The sequence below is a fragment of the Chanos chanos genome, chromosome 8 (assembly GCF_902362185.1).
Source record: "Chanos chanos chromosome 8, fChaCha1.1, whole genome shotgun sequence".
Taxonomy (NCBI): Eukaryota; Metazoa; Chordata; class Actinopteri; order Gonorynchiformes; family Chanidae; genus Chanos; species Chanos chanos.
Window position 1 is genome coordinate 11326772 of NC_044502.1, and position 15316 is coordinate 11342087.

Here is a 15316-nt window from a genome sequence, read left to right on the forward strand (position 1 = left end):
TTAAATGTCTGAATGAAGAGATTGGTAAAAAGCTAAAAAAGAGAGAGAGAGAGAGAGAGAGAGAGAGAGGAAAACAACATTTGATTATATGCATCTATAAATAAACTATGAGTTGACTGCGGTATGACTGTGTTCTAATGCCTGTCACATATTTCCACTGACTTTGCTCTTGACATGACAGTTGAACTTGCACTTAGGAAACAAAAAAATTGCCCATGGGAGTTTGAAGCTAAAATATTCCGGACGAACCCTCTTCCATCTGTACGGAAGGTTATGACTTGTCACCGCCCTTCCCTAAAAAAAACCAAAACAGCTCAGCGGCGAAAGAAAGACAATTTATTTGTTGCTCTGTGTACTGATATGCATACATTTATATGCACAAATATTCAAGTTGGGTTTTCTTTTTCCTTTTTCTCAAATATTAAGCCATTAAACTGCACACATTTAATTTGGAGAAAGAAATGAGTTTGTCTCAGCTTGATAATTAGATGTTTTCATTTACACAGCAGTGGGGCAGGGTAACGTTGCACCTTACAAAATTATATACCCACTTGCCTCACATATGTTTAATCTTGTCCTTTCATTTTTTTCCTTAGACCCTGTTGCATACGTTTCATCATTAAAATATGAAAGAAAATAAAATGTGTACAATTTGATAAGTATAACATATTTTTATTGTCAGTGCTGCTAGCTTTGGTATTTATATGAATAATGGTTGTAGTCTTAGTTATGGTGGTTGATACGGTATACAGTTGGTCATCTCGGGGATATTAGCTCTAGTATAAGCTAGAGGTTATAGCTGCTATGCTGCTGCTATGGTTATAGTTTGTTACAAATGTGCACATGTTACAAGATGCGTTTCATCTATTTATACACACACGCAGAAGCGCAGAGACACAGAGACACACACCCCCTTTCTGTTCTAATCTCTCTTCTCCCTTCTCCTCCTCCCATGCTGCACTTATGCACTTGCTCTTTTTCCCTCCCTCCCTCCCTACCTCCATCCCTCCATGCCTCCTCCTTTCCTCACGCTGTCACTGTCTCCCCTTCTTCCCCCATTCTACTCTCTCTCTCTCTCTCTCACTCCCTCTCTCTCTCTCCATCTCTCTCTCCCTCTCTCTCACCCTCTCTCTCTCCCTCTCTCTCTCTCTCTCTCTCTCTCTCTCTCTCTGGATCTCTGTTCCCTGTCTTCGTTCACAATTCTTTATTTTGTTTTTCTCCGTGCCACTGAACATTTCGTTTCATTTCTCCGTCTGATTCTACGCTTCTTCTCCTCTGTCAGCCATACAGAGGAACAGCTGAGAGGATTGTAGCCTCGTTCACTCCATCTGTCTCTCCACACTCCTTTCTCTCATCCTCACCCGCCGTGGAGGCTTCTATCACCTCCCTCCAGAGAACTCATTTTGGCCTTTGTTTTCTTTCTTTCTTTTTTTCTCCATTCATTCAAACAGCTTGAGGTATAATTCCATTCTGTTGCCTTCACGCCGGTGCCCGTAAGGACAGTGTTCCCAGAGTCTTCTCCGCTGCTACCCCCTCAAAAACCCCCCCCTAAAACGGGACCATGTTCTATTTCCAGCTGGTGATTATGGCCGGGACGGTTCTTCTGGCGTACTACTTTGAGTATACGGACACATTCCCTGTGCACATCCAAGGATTCTTCTGTTTTGATAAGGCATTCTCAAAGCCCTACCCGGGTCCAGAGGAAAATAGCAAGGCTCCACCGGTGTTGGTGTATTCGCTGGTCACTGCCATCCCCACCGTCACGGTAAGACCGCTTCTCTCACTGACTACTCAACGGTGAACTGAAGCACGTGTGTGTGTGTGTGTGTGTGTGGTGTGTGTGTGTGTGTGAGGGGGGGAGGGAGGTGGGTGTGTGAAGGAGTACTGGGGATTACATTAACACTGATGATGTGTGCCACGTAAGTCATAGGTTGGTGTGTCGTACATTTGGGCGGGTAAAAGGGAAGAATTTTAAAATTCTGAATGATTTTGATTTTAAAATCTACAGGAACAAATCGACAGGAAATAGGGGGCACTGAGAGAAACATCACTTCACAAACATCAAGAAAAGAGCTATAACGCAGAAAAACTTCATATGAATAGATCAACATTTTTGTGTTAAATTTGGAGTAGTCCACTTAGATTCAGTTGTCGGGTTTACCTAATATAGTCTGTATTTCTTTAACTCCAACAGTGACTGGTACAGCGGTATCGATGGGAATAGAGTTACATTGAGATATACATATTCTCTGACGCCGTGTAACTTCAGAAATACTAGAGGAATTTTTGAAAACTGACGCATTTGATCTGAATTATTACGATAACTTCACACGACGGAGTCATCAGACACTCTCTCTCTCTCTCTCTGTGAATGGTGAACCCAGCATGAAGGTGTTGAGTAATGTGGGCTAACTTAACCTATAAACCAATCATAAGATGAGTTAGTTGGTACGATTGCTCCCTTTCTCACTCTGCTATTTGTGGTCTGCAGTGTCCATTCTTAGAGCAGCTCTGAGGCGAAAACCCTCTGACATTAACACTGGCAGATGGTTACAGGGTGATGCTGGGCAGTAGACCCCCTAAGGATGAATCTTCTCTCACTGCCTTACAAGAGATGCTCTAATTAAAGCACTAGGTCAGATAGAATGAGTCCTCTAATTGGTCCAATCAACACAAGCTCTTGTAGCGCATAGACAAGAGTTTGTATATAGTGATGTAGTCAGATATTCTTCTCTCCCAAAACCTTTAGGATCTGCAACTCTGCCAGTGTCAGTGGAGGTGAAGTTGTTAGCAGACACCTAACACTGTTATAACTGGTTAACGCAGCTCTTAATAACAGTGATGGTGTGGTGTGGTTTGTTTTAGCGCTTGATTTGTTCCAGTTTTGATTAGATGGTGATTGTAAACCTCTATGGTTCCGCAGTTAAAGACAAAGGAATGGTAACAAGGATGGTGGTACCACAAGATGCTGGGGGGGGGGGGGGGGGGGGGGGGGGGGGGGGGGGTTTGCCATGAAAACTCTTTTCTTCCACAAAATCTGAACAATAAATACAGTCATTAGTTATTGGCTGTTAGCCATCACTGGCAGCTGCCTTTTGGCATCACTGACAGACATCGTGTTAGTCTAATTTTTTCCTGATATCGCTCCATAACTGTTGATATTATTTCTTTTTATATTGCTATAAGTCAGCGCAAGACCAGTTCCAAAATGACAAATGTTGAATCCCAGCTGAAAACAGCACAAGAAACAAGCTTACAGTTCATGGTGGAATTAAAAATGACTCCATTTTAGGGAAAGGATCGAAAATATATGCATTGAGATCACAGCAATTATCACGGCAACAGATTGCTATGGCAATGTAGAATATTCAATTCTCACATCTATTTATTCAGACTTTCTCATCTGTGTTTATTAATTTATTTAACTGAATGAAAGATTATGCCATATAGACAGAAGCATACTTGAATGCAAAGACACACACACACACACACACAAACACACACACACTTATTTATAGGTTATATCCTTTCATCCTCTAAGGAGAGGACAGAGGGGGAAAAAACATACACCATCATTCCCCAATGAACATGGAGATGACAGCAGGCAGCGGGACGCCTGTCATCCTCAGTTTGCATGGCCAAGACAACGAGTGTGCGTGTGTGTGCACGCGTGCGTGTGCGTGCGTGCGTGTGTGTGTGTATGTGTATGTGTATGTGTGTAAGTGTGTGTTTGTGTGTGCGTGTGCGTGTGCGTGTGTGTGTATGCGTGTGTGTGCAAGCACAAATGCGTGCATGTGTATCTGCTTTGTGTGCTCTAAGTGGTCGTCTATTTGCATGTGTGTATTCGTCCACTGTGTATGTCATTCTATGTATCTTTCTATCTCTTTCTCCCTCTATCTCTCTCTCTGCATCTATGCAGCGTGTGTGCCTGTGTGTGCGTGTGTGTGCGTGCGTGCGTGTGTGTGCGTGCGCTCAGAGTGTGAGTGGGCGGATCACGGTTTCCATCTTTTTCTGCGCTTGGAATCTGCAGTGGTGTTAAAGACATGAGCGACTTGAATAAAGACGCTTCCCCCAGTCAGAATGCCAGCCTTTAAACGGAGGCTCCCCCCTCAACACCCCTAAAAGGTCCGAACAGAGGGGTATCCAGGCCTTGTGCGTGTGACTGTAATTTGGATACAAATGACTTAAATCACGCATACCAATCTATAACACAAGACTACTGTATGTTTAGAATGGATGTTCTTTCTTTCATTTATTTTTTTAATAATAATAATATTAAACAATATCAGCACATAAATGTATTATCACGAATATAATGTAGTTTTCGCATACAACATGAGAAACTGATAAGTTTGAGGAGTGTCAGGTACAATGACTCCAAAAGGCCAGCACAACACAATTTATACATGTATTAAAGATCATAGGACTTAAGTATTTGTGTGTGTTGACATCCTGTTAATTGCTATTCTGACCAACAATAATCGGTATGAATAATAATCAGTACCTTCCTTGTTGCTATAATGTGAATGGTCTTTTAACAGCCTGGCCCAGTTTGATTAACGACGTGTGCTCACGCTGAGATTAAGCTGTTCGAATGGGCCAAGTGATTAAGTAGTACAAATACTTCAGTCAATCACCGAGCACGTTACTGGCTTTTTGCTAAAATAATTCATACGCGCTAAAGGCCTCATCAAGTCGTGTCTAATGTATTTCCGAATGACATCAAAATATGAATAGTCTGCCCCGTTTACCATTTTTCAGAGAGCCTTTTGTCTGTCTCTGGTACAGTTCTCTGTGGTCCAAAATCTGGAGAAATGCCCTGAAAAACATTAGCAGTGGAGTGTCTTTATCTCTCGGTGCTGTCCTCTAAACTTCAACTCGCCTCTTGCGTCCTCCAGAACAAAGTCTTGTCGTGTAAACTTTATTGTAACCCACCGGACAAATGAGATGTCGCAGGTGTGTGGTCACTGAAGTGGAGTGAGAACAATCTGACTCTAGTCAGCTGTCTGTTACTACTGTGCGTGCTCTTAGTAATGTGAGCTTACATACCGTTCTCTCCCTGGTTTTCTACTGACAGTGGATTTTATGCATGTATGGTAAAAGACACAGAATAGTAAATTCTTTATGCGCCCGTGTGAATATTGCCTTTTTGCAAGTGTGGATTTGTGTGCATGTGTGTGCACATGAGTGTGTGTGTGTCTGTGTGTGTGTGTATCTGTGTGTGTGTGTGTGTATGTCCCAGTATGCAAGAGTGTGCGAGAAGAGAAGGAGTTTAAGAGTAAATAGGACAGAGAGATGACGAGGCATAAGCACATCATTAAACGGGTTTATGGCGCATTCGTCATGGCTTCTCCCTCTTTATCTTTCAAAGGGTTGAGAGAAAAGGGGGAGGAAGAAAGATAAAGAAAGAAAACGCGAGAGAGGACATCCATTATAAGCCTCTCTGCTTTAGCTGTACATCCATTACATCCCCACTACCACTCTCGCTAAGTCCAAAGCCTGTAAAATCTGCTTCACCGCTCTCAGTGTGAAAGAGCTCTCTCGGCCGATCTCGGTAAACCTCGAGATTAAGCTCCTCTCTTTTGTTTTACGAAACCTACGGACTAGCGCTCTCAGCCAGGGTTGGAGAAAGACTGCCTTTGCGAGGAAATAGTTAAAACTGATAGAGAGGGTGAAGAGATGGGATGTAGAGAGAGATGGAGAAATACATAGATGTGGTGAGGGAATGATGCGTTAAAAAAAAATAGAAAATGGATGAAAAAACGGGGGGAGTGTTGTCGAGAAGTGAGAAGAATGTTGTTTTGTGTGTGAACCCAAGGACATACAGCACGGCGATAATGGGAATCAGACGTGAATGGACAGAGTTTGGGAGAGAGAAGGTGCGAAAGAAGAAAGTTGACTACGACGAATAAGCGTTGAAAAGCGGACGGAGGATTGGAGAGGCCCGAGAGAGGTGACGGAGCGAGAAAAAGAAAGTGCGAAGCGGAGAGAGGCAACGGGAGACTGCTAGAGCCGGGCAAACAGAGGTCGGCCCTGTGAAAAAATAAGTCATCAGCAGACAGGTCTAACTAACAAATGTCACTGAGCACCGAGGAAACGAGGACAAAATGATACAGGGACGGAGAGAAAGAGCCAACGGAGGAAAAACGCACGAATCGCAATTAATGCGGAAGACAAGTCACGTGAAAACAGATCGAAGTTGGAGAAAAGTAAGTCTGAGGAAGAATGGAAAGAAAGCTCACTGCCCTCTGGACCTTGATAAGCTGCAGAGCGGCAAAGAAAACTAAACTGGCCTGTGAAAGAGTGAAAGAGAGAGGGAGGGGAGGGGAGGAGATAAAGAATGGAGGAGAGGTACATGCCGAATCGGTGGCAGTGGCTGCAAGTGGTTGATCCGAAACGGAGGGGGGGGAGGGGGGTGATGCTAACCTACTTTCCTTATAAAGGGTCTGGAAATATGCCCACTCAAAAAAACACACATGCACACACGCACACACACACACAGAAACGCTAGACATATATGGTACCTCTAATTTTTTATGTGGAACAATAAGTAATTTAAATGATCCCATACCACACATATTATATATATCAGTGGATTTGTTAAAAAGCAGGAGATACTGGCAGTCTAAATTTGATTCTCAATATTACCACTGGTTCTGCTGGCAATGTAATGTCATGGTAACGTGATGGTGCCAGAAAGCAGGAAGCCCTGGATTCTTTAGGTCTGTGATTTAGAAAGAATTAGCCCCTGGACACAGTATAGTCAGTCATCCACATGAGGTTTGGTCGAGCCAGCTGTCAGCTGTGTGTGTGTGTGTGTGTGTGCGTGTGTGTGAAAGAGAGGAAGAGAGAGAGAGATTTGTTCATCCATTCTCGGCGTTCCCATGTGTAGCGCTTCTGGAAGCATCTTAACACATCATCATTAAGAAGTGAGAGTTGCGCGTCTCTCAGAGGGAACGGCTCTATCTTCGTTTCTTATCGCATCATTATTCTTCTAATTTGTTCCCATTTTAATTTTCTCATTAACTTTATCAATGCAAGTTTCACTTGATCCATTCTGAGAGTGTTCCTCTGCCATTGTCTCTCCCTTCTCTCCATTGAGATAATTACCTCTCTGTTCACACCGTGATACATTTATCCCACATATCTGCACACTAATTATAGAATTTTCTCAAACTCCACGTACGCTATTATTTATCGTGTTGGAATTATACGTGAAGACGCCATCATCCCTGACAATGCTACACACCACGTCACACGCCCTACCTGGTGTTTGAACCTGAAACCTCACAGATCAAAGTCCAACGTGTAATGATTTGAATAACAAGATCCGGACCTCAAAGTCAGAAGGCACGTTACTGGTTCGTTCCGTTTTAACTCGATTATTTATCACTGGTTGTCAGTAGTTTCTAGTCGTACACCTGACGTTTGACTGGAGTCTCTCGTGAAGGCCTCAGAAACTAGAGTTTGACAAAAGCTAGGGATTTCAGAAAAGCTCTCTGCTAGACATTGTAGGTTTAGACTTTTTCTTCTTCTTTCTTTTTTTTTTTTTTTGATTTGACTCTGTTGTGAGAAAGGCTGCCTTCAAAAGTGCCTTACGAGTAACCATGTGATTCCGCCTTGACGCCAAAAAGACAGTGTCTGCCACTCACTGTCACCCCCTTCATCTCTCCATCTCTCTGTGTTCCTCGCCGTCTCTCTGTTTCTGCCTTTCTCTTTGAATTCCTCTCGGCATCGCTCTTCTTCCACTCCACCTCCGCCTCTTTTCCTTCATCTCGTTAGTCTTGAAAGTCAAGGGAGCCGATTCATCAATTAAACATCGCCGTGCATCTTTTCTAATAAGTCCCTTTAATGTCACACTAAAAGGCTTTTTTTTTTTTTTCTTTTTTTTTTTTTTAACCTTAAACAACTTCTTCGAGTCTTAACCACGGGTCTCAATCACTCAGATGTCTTCCTTTCCTTCCCGTAAGACTTTGAGCCGTTGTTTCTGGCAAATTAGTTTGTCCTTGACAAAAACTCAGTACAGTTTTTCCCACTGACAGCCTCCAGGGCACTACACGCTTGATTTTTTTTCCTGTTCTATTTTATATGCATGCTTTGTACAAAACAAAGGTTCTTAAACAGTCTGTATAAGAGTCACACATATAGCAGTGCTATAAGGAGATCATAGTCAGATAACAGGGGGCTTCAAAGATATGTTTATCTATAATAATTCACAAATATGCTTATTTATAATAATAAGATGATCTAACGGTTGATGGAACAGAAATGCCATGTTTTAAATAAATAAACAGTGGTATGTGTGATGTCTCAGTATTAATCATTTGAGATGCTGTGGAAGGCACATCATTTAGCACTCGGGAATATATGCAGTAAGCCACACATCGCTTGAAATATTTTTAGTTCAAATGTGCACTAAAATGGGTTTGTGTGTGTGTGCGTGTGTGTGTGAGTGAGTGTGTGTGTGTGTGTGCACATGTGTGTATGTGTGTCTGTGTCTCTGTGTGTGTGTGTGTGTGCGTGTGTGTGTGTACGTGTGTGTGTGTATATATGTGTGTGTGTGTGTGTATGAGCATTCGGTCACATGCGCACCCCCCTCAGGTTTTTCCACCCTTGAGAGCAGCACTGGGCCATGAGTGTAATGTGTGTTAATGATTTAAAAGCTGAGAAGCTGTAGCCACTGTGAGTCTAACACGCCATAGTTATATAGCAGGCAAGGTGTGTCAAGGGATTATTTGAATTATTCATTCTTACCTCCACTCACTCTCTCCTCAGTCTAGTGCACTAGAAGAGCCCTCAAATATGACACTCAGCAAAGCTCTTTCACCCTTCTTAGCACCTCCTAAAACATCTGAAGCGTCACTAAAAATAATGAACACCCCCCCCCCACACCAACGACCAACCATTTACAGGCAGGCCATGAGATGAAGTGTCTTACAGCAGAAGACTAAAAAGACACTTCAGACTGGAAATAAGAGGAATTATAATACAGGACAAAGGCAATAAAAAGGACAATTACCATGACAACAAGCTGACCTCACAGAAACCTGTGACATTCATATTAACTGAAGTGAAATCTGCAGAAGACCACAGAATACTTTCCAAAGTGACAGAAAAGACAACAATAAAAGCCACACTGATGCATTAACTAGTTAACGTTACAATGGAAGCATGCAATCTGTTTTGGCATAAATCAGTTTATGATGGCCGTTTAAGTATATGAAGAGAGACTTCTGTTAGCGTGAGATAAAAACTAAATAAGATTATTTTCTCACTTCAATCGTTTAAATCTTATTTTAGACCGTCCTCTGAAATAAGGTTTAGTGCTTTTTTTTTTTTTACCGATTTCATATTTTGTTTCTTTTTCACTTCTCTGGCCTTTTACACTCGGGATTGGGATCTCTAGACTACGGTTCTCAAATCACATTTCCTGCTCTATATGACTGCTCCCCTCTCCTGTAGCTATATGCACTAAGATTTCAATCAAAAAATGTGGGTGAAAATCCCAGAGGTCAGGGTTCTGTTTCAATATTGTTAAAATTACTTTGCTGAGTAACAGAACTGACTTTCTCAATCTCAACTGAAGGATGCAAAGATAATGAAGATGATGTATAAGATCGAACCACAGTGTCTGACTGAGTTGGCTTTATGCCGTTTTCCTCTCTGCCTTATAGACTATTAAGGAGACAAAGAGAGAGAACTATCGAGGCTTATCTGGACAGGGCCAGGACTTTACACTGGTGTAACCTTGCCTTTTTGAGTGCCCTGATATGGGCCTTCAATGAAGCACAGATCAAGCTTGGCCCAGTTCTACTCTAGCGAGGATGTAAACGTCACACTAGACAGGGTATAAACTCTGCTTCTTCAATACTGATCTTGTCCTAGTCATGCGATGGAATTTGATGTCGACCAGTAACAAACACCAACACGTGTGTTTTCTGTAGATTTTACTGGGAGAACTGGTGTCCTTCTTCACTAAGTCTGAGGCATTGCAGGAAAAAACGATTGTCACCGCTGACTGTTGCTACTTCAACCCGTTGTTACGCCGCATTGTTCGCTTCCTCGGTAAGTTCAGCAGCGAGAGCTTCAGACTTCTAACCAGCATAAGATGTTCTAATGTACGTTTTCCCCACTGGGATCTGAAAAATAAAATTGCCTGATATTAAAAAGAGGGGTTAGTTGTTTTTTTTTTCATCACTGAAGGAATGCTTTGTGAGTCCATTATCTTTACATTAAAGAAAAAGATGATTTAAAAAAAAAAAAAAGATGATAACATTAACATATATAGAAAAATAATTTTGTTTGCTCATTGCAGTAAAGTTAATGGAACTACACAGATTTAATGGAAGATCGGTGACGTAGACAAGACAGAGAGACGGACGGTAGCAGATACTCTTTACTCAGGAACTTGAAATTCATCTTGCCTCTTCTTTGTTCTTGTCGTTCTCCGTTGCTCAATGCGCTGTTTTCAGGAGTTTATTCATTTGGTCTCTTCACTACAACGATCTTTGCCAATGCCGGGCAAGTGGTGACAGGAAACCAGACACCTCACTTCCTGTCTGCCTGCAGACCAAACTACACTGCTTTGGGTTGTCAGTCATCCATGCAGTACATCACTGAGCGACGAGCATGCACTGGGAACCCGTTCCTTATCGCCTCTGCACGCAAGTCTTTCCCCTCCAAAGACGCAGCTCTCAGTGTCTATGCAGCCATCTACACAGTGGTAGGCTCCAGCTGGGGAAAGAGAATAAGAGATTCACAACTTAAATTAGGTCACTTAGAAATTAGCTGTAATCTTGTGGTTGTCAGTAATATGAGGTTTGAAAGCACTGTGTGTGTGTGTGTGTGTGTGTGTGTGTGTGTGTGTTCTTACCCTAGATGTATGTGACACTGGCACTTCGGACAAAGGGTACACGGTTGATCAAGCCCACGCTGTGTCTTACCCTGCTCTCATTGGCTGCCCTGGTGGGCGTGGTGCGTGTGGCAGAATATCGCAATCACTGGTCAGACGTGTTAGCTGGCTACCTAACAGGAGGCTCCATCTCTGCTTTTCTGGTGAGGATCAATGGTTTAAAATGAAACTGACTTACACTGGAAATTGAATGTGTTAATTCCACATGTATTTGCCTCATCAGCATACAGTTAATAGTCAAATGTATTTGATTCAAGCTCCGTTTCACCTAATATGAAGACATCAGGCCAAGGCTTTTTTTTTTTTTTTTCTGGAGGAAGCCACCAGGGGGCACTGGATATCAAATTACAACAACATCACGACTCATTAAAGCCTCCATTACTGTGGGCTATTCACGCATAGATGTCAGTGTGGTTCACGCGCTTTAACTTACCCACAGAGGTCCCTAAAAACCAGCCCATGGCCCCTTGAAGAAAAGTTAAAACAGTTTCACCTGCTTCATAAACAAGCTTTCTTTTTTAATCTCCGCGATTCTAACTCTACGGTGTCTTCCTCAACATCTCCCCTCAGGTCACATGTGTTATCAACAACTTTCAGCAGACCCAGTCAGCCCCCCCACCGATACACCCCCCCCGGCGCCCTGAACCTCCTCTGAGTGTGCCCATGGTGGCCATGCCATGTGTGGAGAGTCCACTTGAAAAGTTAAGTGGCCCTCAGGTAAGGGGCGAGGGGTGGGCTTGAGTTGGGTGGGGTGGGATGGGGGGGGGGGGTTGATCTGGGGAGGGCAAGGGGCATGCATCCAATCCCATCTGTAAAGCTTGAAGGTTTACTCCAAATATATCGTTTGATAGATTCAGTTGCATGTAGATGTAGTTACAGAATTGCTGTGAAAATCATAGGCGTTTTTTGGCAGTACGTTGTTGTGGAGCTTCCTCCTGCCGCAGGCTGGTTTTATGTGGTTTGAATCAATAGTTCTTTGTCATTAAGTAGGATTGTGAGACATATTTTTGGAAAATGCATGTTCATTGGTTGCACTGCATGTTGTTCCTCGCTCCCTACTTCACCTCCAACTTGTTCTATCTCTCTCTCTGTCTATCTCTCTCTCTCTCTCTCTCTCTCTCTCTCACTCTCTCTTTCATGAACTAACCCTGTCCAATGTCCTCTTTTCTCCACAGGCTCCAGGTGCTCCATACACCGGGATCACATGACCATCAGCCATACCTGTACCCCGCCCCTCCCGATGTCCTCATCCACTCTCGGCGCTCCATCTCCAGCGCAGTCTAGACCTACCACCCCCCGACCGTCTCTCCCCCTGCGCTGCCCACCCCACCGGACGATCCCCACTCATCCGCTCATATTCCACTCAGGTCTAGGCCCCCACCATCACCACCGCTGCCCCCTTCTGGACTTAAAAGAATATGACGGCAATACTGTTCACCTGTTTCCAATTAACTTGACATTTTTTTGCAGTTTTATTATTCTCAAATGTTCTTATCCTATGTAAACAGGACGGGTGTTGTCCTGTGTTATTCATTTTGGATGACAGTATTTTAGCTAATGGAATGAAAATGACACTAAATGAAGAACACAGCCAAAGTTAACTCCCTCCCATTGATTACAGATGTTTTCCTCAGTTGTATCTAGTAGGTGACTTGTCATTTTTTAACAGGGGGATGGCCCAATGGTCACTGACACTACTCTACAGAGTATAAAGGGCATGGCAGGTTAACAAGGGGGATGCATTTTGGTCATTTTGCTAACAGGGAGGATGGCATCCCCCCTCACCCCCCCTACAAATCGCCCACTGGTTGTATCTACACTAACTGTGGCTTGTGAGAATAGTATCAAGCTAAAGATAGGAATTATATAAGTGATTCTCTGTGGTGAATGTGGAAAATCTAGGAAAATCAGAATGCTCGCGTGGTCATGTCTACATTCTTTGCTTGGGAAAAGAAAAGAACTAATACAGCGAGGGTGAAGACACATCAGATTGTAGCGATGGATATTTATTAGGAATTACTTAAAACAGTCATCTTTCCTGATCAACCTCTAGAACATGATTAATTGACAAATCTGACAAAATCTTGCAATATCTAAGCTATATTAAATATGCACAGCTGTTTTTAATAGGCCTATTATTTAAAACTCTCATATAATACAAGTAGCATATGAGTAAAAAAAAAAAAAAGTTGTTGTACCCTGCTGTTTTGGGGTTACCTAAATTTGCGGGGGTGGTTGGGGGGGTTGGGGGGGGGGGTTGGTTTATCTGTAATAAATTTCACAATTGAATTTTGAATTGAAAATTGTACGCAGCCCTTCGGCAAAACCTGATAGGTCACACGTGGTTCAGTCAGATTCAGAATAATTTTCAGTTCTGACACCTCCAAACATGGATATAGTCGCCACATAGACAAGGAAGAGTTCTACCAAAAAAAAGAATGAGACGTTGACTATGTACAGAACATGGAGTGAAACTCCAAAAGAAGAACTGATCTCGAAAAGATGTAGCGAGGTTTTGGTGGTATGTCCCTGTCGGCTCAGAAAGCTTCCTTATTTTTGGCTCTTTGTTTATATTGAAGACGAGCACTCATACTTTTCTTTTCTTTTTTTTTTTCTAATTTATAGACATTGCATGTTTTTACATTGCAGCTCTCAACCTATTCTAACATTGAGGGCCACGTTTGTGTCATTTCATCGGCTGTTTAGTTCTCTTTTAAAGGCTGAACGTGGCCCACAGACTTCAGGTTGAAAACACTTAAATAATTCATAATGCTAGTATGATGTTTTAGGTGGTGTTGGTTTGCACAACAGCCCCTCTTTCCCTCTCTAACTCACTTCTCCTGAAGCTATCCTTACCCCTCATAGAATTTACAGTCACCGTGTCCTCGGTTGTGTCTCCTCTGTGATTTTCAAATAGCCCTCTCCTACCTTTTCCCTCGCTTCCAAACAGCAATTAACTAAAGAGCCCAGTCTGACGGCAATCCCCGGTGGATTTTTTTTAATTAATGGTAATAAAGGATAACAGCTAAAGGGAGAGGATTGTTTTTTATAATTTTAGGACAGGGCCAAGTTCACCAGCCAAACCCTCCTCAACTTCTTTACCATCATTCTGCCAGAACATGGCTGTGTATAAACATGTAAATAGATATCTTTTTGCAAATAAAAAAAAAAAAATGGCTATTTTACAAACTAAGTGGAAATGTGTGAAAACGAAATTGTCACTATTCATGAAAAAGTAGAATGTGTCTGGCTTTAAAAACAAATTGCGTCACACGATTATCGTGATTTCTGGCGTCTGCTAAGGATTTGCAGTTAAACTCATTCCCATTCTCAGTGATTTTAAGATTAAGCCACATCACAAAGGACACAAGAGTCTTAAGAGAGTAGGACTAAAATATCGGATCGGTTTATTTAGCTATCGATGTGAATGGCTCTTTTTCAGCCATCGTTTTTCTACATAGTGTGTCACTTGATTGAGAAAACAGTGGGAAGAGTTCATATTTAATATATGGTGCTTGAATGTGACTTTTTTCATGTCATAATGTAGCTGAGTCTGTTTTGTACAGGTGTCTGATAAGAGAATAAACAAATCTTACATTACGACCTACATGCTCCAGCTGTCATGTCTTCATTTGTTTTGTTTTGTTTTTTTCTGTAATGTGCAGCTTGGCACCAGCCTACATACATGATAATTTACTGCCCCCTACTGGCAGTAAGAACAGCTTGGAACCTTGAAATGCTGGCAATTTTCACTTCTACGAATGAACAACCAACCGGGATCTGATGTAGTATGACAAAGAACCGACCAATTAGAGTGATTCATCAACTCGCATAAAAATAATAAGCCTAAATTTTGAAAGGAGTCTATTTAATAGCACAAGGAACAATGTGAATAATTCAGTGTTTCCCAATTCCATTCCAGAGGACCTACAATCTGTAGCATGTTTGTTCTGGCCCAACGCTGTGATACCTGAATTCAGTAATCTGCAAAGGTAGATAATTAAACCAATCCTTTGATTAGCTGAACAGGATGTGTTGGCATAGGCTCAAAATACAAACAAGAAGTGCTGCATGTCACCAAGATTGGTATTTGCATACAGTTCCAAAACTTTTTTTTTCCTCCCTCTTTACCACACCGTAACCAGAGTGAATGTGAAAAGAGTGGGTGGACATGTGAAGACATGCTAGTCATTAGCTCTACAGAGCTTTCCTAAGGGTTAACCTTTCTTCTGGCTCCTACCACTGCACTGTCAGAATAAAGCAAGTCTTAGAGTCAGAGAAACCTGACAGAACATGAATGTTCTAGGATGTGCGTCTGAAGAAATCTCAAAAAAAAAAAAAAAGTCCATCCAACAGAGAGAAAAAAAAAACTTGACCCAGTTTGGCTCAGGCAAACTGTGCCGG

The 15316-nt window shown here is 42.3% G+C and overlaps 1 protein-coding gene across 1 annotated transcript; it reads left to right on the plus strand.

Annotated features, from left to right (window-relative positions):
* The first annotated feature begins 1561 nt into the window (after window positions 1-1561).
* plppr2b (phospholipid phosphatase related 2b) lies at window positions 1562-12196 on the plus strand. Its single transcript, XM_030782437.1, has 6 exons — window positions 1562-1765; window positions 9945-10065; window positions 10473-10723; window positions 10879-11055; window positions 11483-11629; window positions 12095-12196. Exons 1-6 carry the CDS (start codon window positions 1562-1564, stop codon window positions 12194-12196), a joined length of 1002 nt encoding a protein of 333 aa, XP_030638297.1.
* The last annotated feature ends 3120 nt before the right edge of the window (window positions 12197-15316 follow it).